The sequence below is a fragment of the Echinops telfairi genome, unplaced genomic scaffold, assembly GCF_000313985.2.
Source record: "Echinops telfairi isolate 266 unplaced genomic scaffold, ASM31398v2 ScPeMD7_4;HRSCAF=17, whole genome shotgun sequence".
Lineage (NCBI taxonomy): Eukaryota > Metazoa > Chordata > Mammalia > Afrosoricida > Tenrecidae > Echinops > Echinops telfairi.
The window spans coordinates 41919220-41930926 of record NW_022103900.1 but is presented as its reverse complement, the minus strand read 5'-3'; the positions used below and the strand labels follow the sequence as shown (position 1 = coordinate 41930926).

Sequence of the window (11707 nt, the reverse complement as noted above, 5' to 3'; positions counted from 1 at the left end):
ATAGAGTTTGAGCTTCATTTTATATAAATGAAATTGAAGCAAGTGAGTGGTTAGGGTTGCCTTACTGCAGCGTGAACAAAGGGGGAGAGGGATGGGGACTGAGAACATTCGTATTCCAGAGATGGGCAGAGAAGGCGGTTGAAAGGTAGCAAGCCCAGTAGCGTGAGTCAGAATGGAACCAAGGAGAATAGGGCGCCTCTGGGGAAGACTGTTTGAAAGAGGATGTTTAGGAGACATATTATATAAGACGACTGAAACTTGAAGACTGAATTTGTGACCTCCAAATGTCAAAGCCAAATAGCAGTGAGGAGAGAAACTTGGAGTTGGAGACTTGGAGACCATCATGAGGGCAGTGATATAAGACAGAAATGTGCAATGAACAGAGCCTTTTTGGTTTTGGTTTTCATTTTTAAGGTTAGCAATGACCACATGCCCACAGAGAATTGAACTGTGATGGCAGGATTACAAACGCAGAAGCAGAGATGAGTGAGAGGAGGGTGTGCTTCAGCTGGCAGAGGGGAAGAGCTGCTCCAGGAGCAGCTGTCAGCAGCTAAGTGACATTTCTCCAGCACCCTCAGTCCCACTTACTGGAATAAGAGTGTCAGCAGACAGCAGCAGGAAGTTGAGGGAGTCATTGCCTCAACACATAGTAGTTCTTTCTGGTCATCTGGAAGCTGGGACTGTTTTAAAGCAGTGCTATATTTTAACCTAACTCCATCTGTACTAATCCACATTACAGTGCCTTCTGTCTGATAACAAAGCTATGCCCCTCTCTGGTCTGTAGTCAGAGGGAATTCTCCAGAGGCTCAATCACGTGGGAACCCTGCAAATGGATTTGGGCTTTCACTGTTCTCCAGAGTCCCTGAAAAATGTTGTTTATAATTTAAGCTCTGATACCATTCCTTCTTTTTAATTTGGATTTTATTATGTACAATCCTTGGATCACACAGGCCAAAGTGCTTCTCCATGGTCAATGCCTCACTTAGATGGCTGATTGTTTTAAGATAAGCCATTAGATGCTATTCCTTCTGATATCAGGCAACATCTTATTTCTTCACCAAACTTTGCTGCAGCACGCAGATCTTCAGTGATCTCTTCGTGAGGGCAAGTATGGAGTAGGGCCATGTCATGAGAACTAATTGTTCTTAGCTTAGGGGGACACTTAAGTGCAAGCTCTAAGTCTATTCATATATCTATGCTTTATATGTGTTCCTGGCTTATATTAGAGACATTGTTTTCATTTTATTGGAGAACATTATAAATCTTCCCCATGAGGCATAAGGTAATTATATTGATAAGATCATTCATTTAGCCAGTGACATAGAATTTAAAACAATGTTTAGAAAAGGAAAGTATACCTGTATAGGATAGTTTTTGAGACCAAAATTCACGGATTATTGACTTGTACAGATTAAAAACGTTAGTAACTGGAAACGTCATACAAATAATGAGGGTTGGAGTTGGGGCACAACTTGCAATAACACTCATTCACAAAGGCAGAATCATGCCTGCTAGACTAACACATGTCCTAAGACAGCATGAAAATAGCAAATATAGCATAGACCAGAGCAGACATTCACTCATTGGACACCCTGATAGCAAAAGATGGGTATAAAGACCAATGACCTCCAAACCCATCACCTTGAGAGAGCAGTCATCTATGGAAGCTGGGACGTTGATTGCGGTTGCTGTGGTTGTGCTATGAGTGGGTTCTGACTCATAGCCATCCAACGTACAGCAGAATGAAATGGAGCCCTGTTCTGTGCCATCCTCACAATTTTTATTATGTTCACAATTCTTGCAGCCCCTGTGTCAATTCAGCCCATTGAGGATCTTCCTCATTTTCACTGGCCCTGTAGTCTACTACGCATCAAGTCCTTTGCCAGGGACTGGTCATTCCAAATAATATGTCCAAAGTATCTAGGCAGTCTCTTCTCGTCCTCCCTTCTACATTGCCCTCTGGAAGCACTTCTTTCCAGGCAGATTTGCTCGTTCTCCGAGCTGCCTGTGCCCATTCTGTATTCGTTGGCAGCACCGTAATTCAACTGTGTCTGTTCTTCCCCAGTCTTCCTTATTCATGCCCCAGTTTTCGCATGCATGTGGAGGGAGTTCAAAAAACGACAGGGGCAACTCAGAAGTTCAGACCTCTTTGCTCTTTAGCACTGGAAGCAGAGCTTTGCAGCAGTTTTGCCCAATGCAGTATGTCACTTGGTTTCCTCTCTGCTATTGCCATGGGCCTTGATTGTGGAAGCAAGCAAGCATCCTTGATAATGTCAACCTTTTCTCTGTTTGTCACATGTTGTTTATTGGTCCAGTTGTGAGGATTGTTTGCCTTATTTATGTTGAAGTAAAATCCATACTGAACCCTGTGTACTTGAACTAGGAGATTTACTAGGAATAAAAATCACTTGATAGGGGAGGTTGAGGGGAAATGGGGAGCTAATAATGATGAGCAAAAGATTGAAGAAAATATTTTAAAATTGATTGTGGTAATGATTGTACAACCCTTTCTTGATGCGACTGAACTATTAAATTGTATGGCAAGTACATTACATGCCAATAAAACTGTTGGAAAAAATTAAAAGTAAAAAAAAAAATCACTTGTCAGAAGTTGAGATTTGAAACACTTGGAGGAGTGTGAAGTGGCTAACAATGAGCTGTTTTCATTTTTGTCCATGTCTGATAGCAGCCCTCCTCCTGCAGGGCAAGTGTACCCTCAAGTCTCCATAGCTTTGGACCTTGCCATGGGGTCGTAGCTAAATGCTAATGGCTCAAACTTGGGGATGTTATGAGGGCTTGATAGCTTTGTGGGACAGCAGGAAGGACAGGAAAAACAGCCTGAGTGGAAGAGAGGAGGAAGAAGGAAGGAACTGGCAGCTTTGCTGATGCGCAGGAAGCCGCTGTCTTTCTTCCTGGACATCCCAGGTCCACTCCACACCCTCCTGGGGTCAGTTAGTAGAAAACCAAACTAAACTCACTCCTTTTTGTAGAGTCATCCTGCATAAGCACAGTGACGGTTGGTGAGTGACATTTGGATGAACCATTATGATTGATGAGGTCCCTGGCCTTTCACGCCTTAGAAAAGAAGCTATTTTTGTCTCCCTGAAGTTAAAGGTTGTGAGAAGCCCACCAGTTCCCAGGTGGAAGCCAGTGTCTTTTTTGATTATCTGAGAAAGGACTCCTTGACTGAGCCGTGGTAACTCTCAATCCCAGCCAGGCAACTCCAGTGACTTCCAGAAGAGATGCCATGTTGTTTACGCCTTAGGAAGCACTTTTAGGGAAAGGTGAGCAGCACACAAAAACACTAAATCTCTTCTTTTTCCAATTTTCCTTTAGAGGAGCGGAACTTTTCCAGGCCACAATTGTAAAGGCAGTAAAGGCAAGAATTGAGGAGGAGAAAAAATCAATGGACCAATTGAAGAGACAGTAAGAATGTATTTCACTCACATTCTCCGGTTCTTTTATTTTCTGATTGGAATACCACATCAAACTGGTCTGAGCTCTTGGGGGACCCCAATCTACCTGGAAAATATGTTTGTGTCAACTCTCACTTCTCCCTGAGTATAGCATCTGTGTCAGGACAATTGCTTGTACCTATGAGACTGAAAATGAACAGAGTTTAATAGAGAGATATCAACAGTGTGCTGGAAAAGGAAGCTGACTCAGAATAAGACCAGCATTCCAATACTGTCCTAGCTACTGATTGCGGTACCTGAAGAAATCAAATTCTCAGAATGTCAGTTTCCAATTTTTCAGCTAGGACTCACCATGCTATCTTTTTGGATTTTTGTAAATATTAATTGAATAGGGTAGGGACTTGCCCAGTGCCAAATGCTTCGAGTAAATTCTATGATAACTGTCGGGTAAGGGCTGGATTAGTGGGGTAGGAGTGGTGGGGAGGGAGTGAATCCAGTCTCAGAAGGAAACAGTCATTGTGACCTTACATGATTTATAGATGACAACTAACTCAAGGCATGTAGGAATACAACCCATCTTTTCCTATCGTCATATTGAGCCTTATTCTTGCCACACCACTGGGAAAGTCAAGTAATGGGCTAACTACACCAGGAAGATTTGATAGTTAGTCCCCCAGTCCCTTTTTTTATTAATCTCTTGAAAGGGATTTTCTTAGAATGAAATTTCCAGTTATGAATGTAACGACCACACCTTAATATGTCTGTGGATCATTGAATTGAAAACATGATATTCTTCCCTCAGACCATAAGGAAAACTCCCTGAGTTCACTAGGGAAGCTTCATTCTGTCCTGACCCCATTTGCCAGCTTTTCCTCACACAGAAATGTTTGCTAGGATAAATATAAATATTCAATGGCCCGGTACCTTCCCAATCAAAGAAACATATCATGTAAAGAAATGCAGTGTCAGTGCATGATGGCGTGTCTACTGCTGTATTCAGCTATCTAAATGGATGTGTAGTAGAGTCTTCATTTAGGGTACGTTCGTAATTTTTCATAAGTAAAGCCTATTCATGGAATTCGCTTAGCTGACTTTTCCCATTTATGTAATAATGTCAAACTTGAGAAAGCAGAGGACTTATACTTCACGCTATGCCATGTTCAAAAGAGCTGTTGTTGCTATTGTGAGGTGCCATCGAGGCAGCTCCGACCCATAGCGACTCCATGCACAACAGATCGGAACTCTGCATGGCTCGGGTACAACAGTGGAGTGGACATGAAGTATTTGCATATTGAACTTTAGCACGGCAATTACTATGGATCATATTACTAAGAGTGGTTCCTGTGGTAAATGTAGGCCATTCACAACTTCCAAAGGCGTAATCACTTTGTCTCTGCTTTCAGTTAAATACACAATAGTGTAAGTCCGAAGCGCTGACCTCATGATACCCTTGCATAATGTTCTTGGTGTTGCTGATATCGTGCTTTTGCAGGATGGATCGCATCAAGGCCAGGCAACAGAAATACAAAAAAGGTAAAGAAAGAATGCTGAGCTTGACCCAGGAGTCAGGGGAAGCCCAGGATGCTCATAAGCTCTCTGAAGAGGATGACGAAAGTACGTCCAACCCCTGTTTCTACCTAATGTCCTCTTGCCAGTGAATATACAGCATGCTTCCAGTGGGCAGGGTGATCAGACCAGGTTTCTCTTCTGCCAAGGCCAGCAATGTACTTTTAACTTGTCAGTCATCTTTGCTTTTTTCCCATAGTGAATGGGATAAGTTTATCTGTCTTCTAAAGTATCATTTAACAAGAGTCAGAGGCTTTAAGAGCATCTAGTTTTCAGCAATGCAGTTTTAGCATGCCTATAATCTAATTGTTCATCATGGGAATTAGCATGTTTTTGCATAATTTATTCCTCTAAGGAAAGTATTTCACTTGTATAGACTACTGTTGTCCTTTATAAATTTTATAAAAAAATAAATGTATATCCCTATTTTATGTGGAATCTAGATACTGGTAATTAAAAGATCATTACTGATAGTCTGTTCTAATGAAACCTAACATGAATACATATGTATTATACCTAATTATATGTTTATTATGTAAAATAAAAGTTTAATAGGTCTTTTCATAGATGTTTGCATGCTTTTCTATTTGAAGGGAATGGAGAAATAATGCATGATGCTCAATCAGTACATACATTGTATCAACCAATCACCAGTGAATTTATGTTTCCTAACCATGAATTAAAGTGGTCATAGGCAAATTTTCTGGTTATTGGAATACATGCATTTTAGTAAATCAGTTGTCACTTAATTGCTCTGTCAAATTTGGGTGGGGAGTGATTCTTTTCCATTAATTCAATAGAAAATTTACCATGAGGTGCACTTTTGGGGGGCAGTCCCTTCTTTTTTAACTTCCTTTATGCACACTCAGTTGCTAAGATGAAAATGGAATTATGGCATCCCGTTTAGTAGCAATTATTATTTGCCATGGGAATTCATCATGAATATGAGCCTACCTTACAGATTTTATAGTTCTTGTGCCTTTCCCTGACCTCTAATGCACTTGTACAACTGGTCTAGACTTGACGATTGAATTGATAGAGCGTGGTTTTCAAAGTTTGTTTTCTCACGTTATAAGAATTAATATTTGGACATATTTCATTTTAGGAGAAGCAGACAAACAGAAAGCCAAGGGCAAAAAAAAGCAGTGGTGGCGGCCTTGGGTTGATCATGCTTCCAGTAGGTTTTTGCAATCCTCTTACCATGTCGTCAGCGTTAACCCTTATATCCTTGACCAGAATTCAGGCATCCCCAGGACCGTGTGTTCTGTGCATGGTTTGATCCTTGTGACTTGATAGGGGGTCTGAGTAGGAAAATGCCATGCAAATGGTTCTCTGAGCTCTGTGGACAGATCTGGGCTAAAGGGAGCTACATCCATGGCTTAAGAACGCTGGAGCACAACGTACAGGCTCCTCAAAGGAAAGAGAATTGATCATTTTATTATCAAACTCTGAGGTCTAGAGCGCCACTGATTTGAAATGGGTGTTTGCACCCACTTGGACTCTGATTGGAGGGTAGTTGTTATCTTTCAAAGCATTCATGACCCTCTTTGTAAGGCACTAGGCATGGATGCCAGTGAGCCTCCCCTCTGCTTTCCCGGAGCTTTGGTTTTATTTGCATTTAAGTTTTTTTTGGCATAAAGAACTAGGGATGACTTAAATGCATTAACTTTCTCATATTTTGCCTCCTCACCAATTTCCAAAGGCTCTAAAAGCTGCACTCAGCCTTCCGGTGCCTGGCATGTGCCATTTGCTGCCCAGTCATCACGAATGAAAAGTTGAACCTAGGAATCTCTTTGCAAAGCAGAGCTTGATCGCCACATCACATGTAGTAGGCTTCCCTTGTAATCATAAAGTTTAACAAGGATTTGGTGCTATGTTTGTTATTCTGGGCCAAGGAAATATCTCACATGGCTGAGCAATGATATTGTAGAACAATGGCCTGTTTCAATCTAGTCTTTCTTAAAATTTTAGAATGCTGAAAAATAATTATTTTGTGACTGACTTGTAATATCTTCAATTTTTTATATCCCATGTCTCCATAACTAGCTATCCTACTCAGGTGGGGTATCCCCAGAGCCTATAATGTCACATGTGGATAGCTCTGCTAATACAGTATTGAGAATTATTTTAAAGCAAATGTATCAGAAAGTTGCCCTATGTCTTCTTCTTAGCGCCACACAGATCTGATGTTGGCCTCTCTTACCCAGTCAATAATTTTCTTAGATCAGCAAGCTAATTTAATGAAGCAACATTTGAAATCTGTTCACTATATTTATTTCCAAATATTTAATTTTAGCATTATGTTCAAATGAATTCTTGAGCTGTAAATGAAACTAGTTTCATTTATTTTATGCCTTTCACCAGAGGAAAATTCAAGTTGAAATTCTGTGTGACTCTCATATTCATTGTTCATTAACTTCTTAGTTATGTGAACAGCTTAATAACATAGCATACCATAGGCTGATTTCTATCAAGTCACAAGTAAACTGTGCCTCTCTTTCTGTTTTAAAGGGCCATTTGCCCATTTGGAGAGACCTATCCTTGTCAAGGTTTTCTCATATTGAATGGTTTGTTATTGCACCTGAGGGAAAATCCCATCTCAGTTGTGGTTGGCTTCCTTTTTCTCATGTAATCATTGCGTTTTGGAAGGAATTGGATATGGTCTTTGATAATCCTCTTACACGTGGGTAATAATTTAAAGAACGACTAGTGACAGTTATTGACCTAAATTTTCTGCTTCATTTCACCCTCATTATAACACGCTCTTGGAAACGAATATTAAACTAGATGTGCCTTGTTACAGTACCGGATGGTGCAATAATGCAGGAATGTGTGTAGTTCATGGTTTGGAATCCAATTATGAAGGCAGTGTGAAAATAGTTCTAGCAAATGTCCTTTCTTCTATGAGCTTGTGGGGAAAGAAGAGATGACTTGTTGTTGAGAGCATGGTGGGCACCATAACTTCTTCTCAGCTCTAGAAGTACTACTGTTTATAAAGTCCCTTTTCTGATCTGTTGAGTTTAAGCTTTCAAGTAGTTTTTTTCAAGAACTATTAAATATAAAAATAAGTGCAGTTCAAATATCCATGTGTAAATCTCTTGACAATATAAGCATATTTTATATCAAAGCAATGACGATCTTAAGACAGTCTTACTACAGTGACACACCTTCTATTCCATTCCTAAGTATACACATATGATTGCATTATTGTTGTTCAATTATACCTTTCGTCACAGTGCTGTCTGTCTCTCGAGAGATTCAGTATTCCGAAAACCAATGCCATGCCTCAACTTGGTGTGAAATATAGGGCCACATTTCTGGGGCTACAAATGAGAGGGTTTCAAAAAGTAATTTATGCTCGTTAGTTCAGCAATCGCACTGATACACGTAACATATATACAACTAGGGTGTCTCTTCAGTTGCAAATGTATATGTAATAGCTTTTCTTTTCATTATTATAGATAGCCCTACAGAAAATATTCTTTAATATTTTCCTAGTTTTATTTCAGGAGCATGTTATAAAGAAACACTTTCTCTTTGGCTGTGTGTTAATTCTCCTTATTCACATACAAATTGGTGACTTTTTTTAATGATAAATCACTGATTTGACTGAGATCAAAACTGCTAGAGCTCAATGTGTTGCTATGACTACAAGTGATAGAAGGTATGATTGAATACTATTTAAGCTGATGTCGATTTTAGAGCATATAATGAGGGTAAAATGTTCACTTTTATGCTCTGTGTTCTTCCCCAAACGACCACATGACCAAGGTCTATGTAACCTTCCTGCACATCTCTCAGCTTACACAAGGCATTACTTTCATGGTCTTCCTCACTGTCAAATGTAATGCTGTGACTTTGGTTTGTTCTGCTTATTCTTACCTTCTGTTGTATTGCACTTATTTCCTCAGGCTTGGGCCCATCACTGTGAGCCTGGTTCTTTCTTCAAAATAAAAATCACAAATCATAATGCTTCTGTTCAAGGATATAAGGTCCAATTCATTCACTCTGCATCTTCATGAATGGAGGCTTCCGATTCACCTGCAATCATGGACAAAAGCATTTTGCTTTGGACCATGTTGACTAACATCCAAGCAGCTAATTGTAAACAAGACAAGGTTTCCCATTACCTTACACCGTCTACGTCCAAAGATAATTTAAGACATCATGTTATGTCATCTAAAAAGGTCTCAGCATTTGAAAACCTGGAGATAATTTGAAATTATTGCTGTTTTCCTGCAATGATGGTGCAGTTATTGTAGCATCAGAAATGTATATACTTGATCTCCTTTCTTTGATAAGTTTAAAATAATTATCAAAATGATAACTGATTTCTCAAGTTTCTTTAAATCTGGGGACATTGCATCTCTCCCTGCTCCAAACACTTACACAAGCCATGTATTATCATAAGAAAATCTCAAACAAGACAGAATCAGTCCACACTTTTGTGCTGTGTGTCCTATGGCTACAGTAGTTCTCCTCCCCTGGAAATAAGCTGCGGTGGTGTAGTCATTAAGTACTCAGCTACTAGCCAAAAGGTTGGTGGTTCAAATCCACCAGCTGCTCCTTGGGAGCAATATGTGACATGCTGCTTCTGAAAAGATTACAGCCCTGGAACCCTCTGAGGCAGATCTGCTCTGTCCTATACGGTCAATAGGAGTTGAAAAAAATTCAACAGCATTGTGGTTTGTCCGTTGTTTGCTTGTTTGTTTTCCTAAATGGGGTGTCCTTCATTGGCCAGAAGACAAATGGTGCTAACCCTGTGGACAAATCTGCCATGTCTCAATTTGTTCTAATGTGTCAACATTGACAGTATGACGATGGTGGTATTCTTAGTGTATTTTGTTGTTGTTGTCATTTTAATGTTAGCTCCCTACTTTCTGCTCGTGGCAACATATATATTTTTTACAACCTCTTCCAATGTGTTGATACCAATGTTAGTCCCCAGAATTATATGTGGAGATGCTTTGTCTTCATAGTATAAAGTGAAGTAAGAGCTTGGTGACACCAGTTCTTGGACCCCAATCATCGTGATTGGCCTTCATAACCTACTGAGAACAAAGACAAATGTTCCACCTCACTTTGGCCTGGTCTAAAGGGCCCAAAATGCTGACCTGTGAAATCATCATTTCAGTTACTTTGCCGTCTTGCGAACTAAACCGGCTGTTGCAAAGTTGATCTGCTTCATCTGTCAGCTTTACAAAGAAGACGGGAAGAGGGCTGTCCCACCTAGTTCATTTACATGACATAGACAAGGCCTTGCACTTGGTGGATGAAAGCATACTAACACCCTGTAGCATTAGCTTGAAACACATCTGCTCATCTCTCGTCCTTCCTCATTACCCACACCCCTTGCTATGGTTCTCTTAGGAATAGTGTGGTTATCTTTTGGGGTCATTTCATTGCTGAGCCCCCAATGATCACATGTCTCTTTCAAGAAATGAGTAAATATTTGTTTTCTTTAGTGGTCAGAAGTGGAGATTATTATTTGTTTGAAACCGATAGTGAAGAGGAGGAAGAGGAAGATTTTAAGAGAGAAGAGGAAGAACTTCCAAGAAAGTCAGCTTTCCAGGTAATTTGGGGACTCGGGGAACTTGGATTTTTCCATTTGACACTGTTGATCTCGAGCTCAGTTGTGGGGCTGCTTGCTGTCAACATTGGCACGACGTGCCTTGCCCAAGACATGGGTCAGTTTAGTCTCCATTCACGTGGGCCAACACATTTTCTGATACCCCCCCCCCCAACAGTTTTATTGGCACGTAATTTGCACATCCTATAACTGACAATTCAATTTTTCAATTGTGTTGATTCCTTAAACAGAAAACAGGACTGCCTCGGGTGAACTTTATTTTCTCATACGAGGAAGGAGGCAGTGAAATAGACTTGTTTTTTGTCTGGCATTGCTTTGGATGGCTTACGTGGGCTTGTGTTTTCATATGCGACAACATAGTTTTTATTTTTAGTATCATTTAAATGTTAGTTAATATTTGACAACTAGTTTCACTTGATTCCTAACGGGTTTTAGAACATACTTCAGTGTAAAGGTATCTGGCACCATTCTCATTGTTCCAGTTCAACTGCCATTCTTTTTCAAAACCTGCTGTATCTTTCTTAGCCATGGCCCACACCAGCCTCGTCTGGTGTGTCCCCTGCATGTACAATCAGTGCAGGTCAAAGATACGGTTTTGTTTTTAGAGTTCCACCTAGGATGAAAATGTGTTTTGACCAACCAGACATGCTAGGACTGTGATTTCCCATCAATCAGACACACTAGGGATGTGATTTCCCATAAGCGCTCTTGTCCCATAAATGACAAAGCACACAAATAACACCCATACAAGTCACATGATGTGAGAACTGGCAGTCCCATGAGTCCATACTAACTGAGGTCATTGTCAGGATGATGACCAAGTCTTCCCAAATGGACTGGTTACAACTACCCAGGCCTTCCCAAGTTCTCATGGAGACATCTTGCTCTACTAACTGGTTACAGCTGCCCATGTCTTCCCAAAATCTCAGGGTGGTAACGTTCTCTACTGCTTTCTACTGGCCACATTGCTATCTATGTGCATTTCTTGATGAGCCCGTTTGTGTGCATGTGTGCTGCTAACTTGTCTAATAATAATGACTGACTTATTTGTTTTTATTCTAATGACATATATTTCTAACCATTATTCATCATGCAGCAAAGGAAAGAACGTGAACATTGCCAGCTTTTGTTATGG

The 11707-nt window shown here is 40.3% G+C and overlaps 1 protein-coding gene across 1 annotated transcript in view; it reads left to right on the top strand.

Annotated features, from left to right (window-relative positions):
• PIEZO2 (piezo type mechanosensitive ion channel component 2) overlaps window positions 1–11707 on the top strand; it is a 600576-nt gene that overhangs the window by 515508 nt on the left and 73361 nt on the right. Inside the window, exons 36-39 of the mRNA XM_045298343.1 lie at window positions 3337–3426; window positions 4909–5030; window positions 6088–6159; window positions 10448–10554. Coding sequence (XP_045154278.1) covers window positions 3337–3426; window positions 4909–5030; window positions 6088–6159; window positions 10448–10554 — 391 coding nt within the window. The remainder of the gene's footprint in view (window positions 1–3336; window positions 3427–4908; window positions 5031–6087; window positions 6160–10447; window positions 10555–11707) is intronic.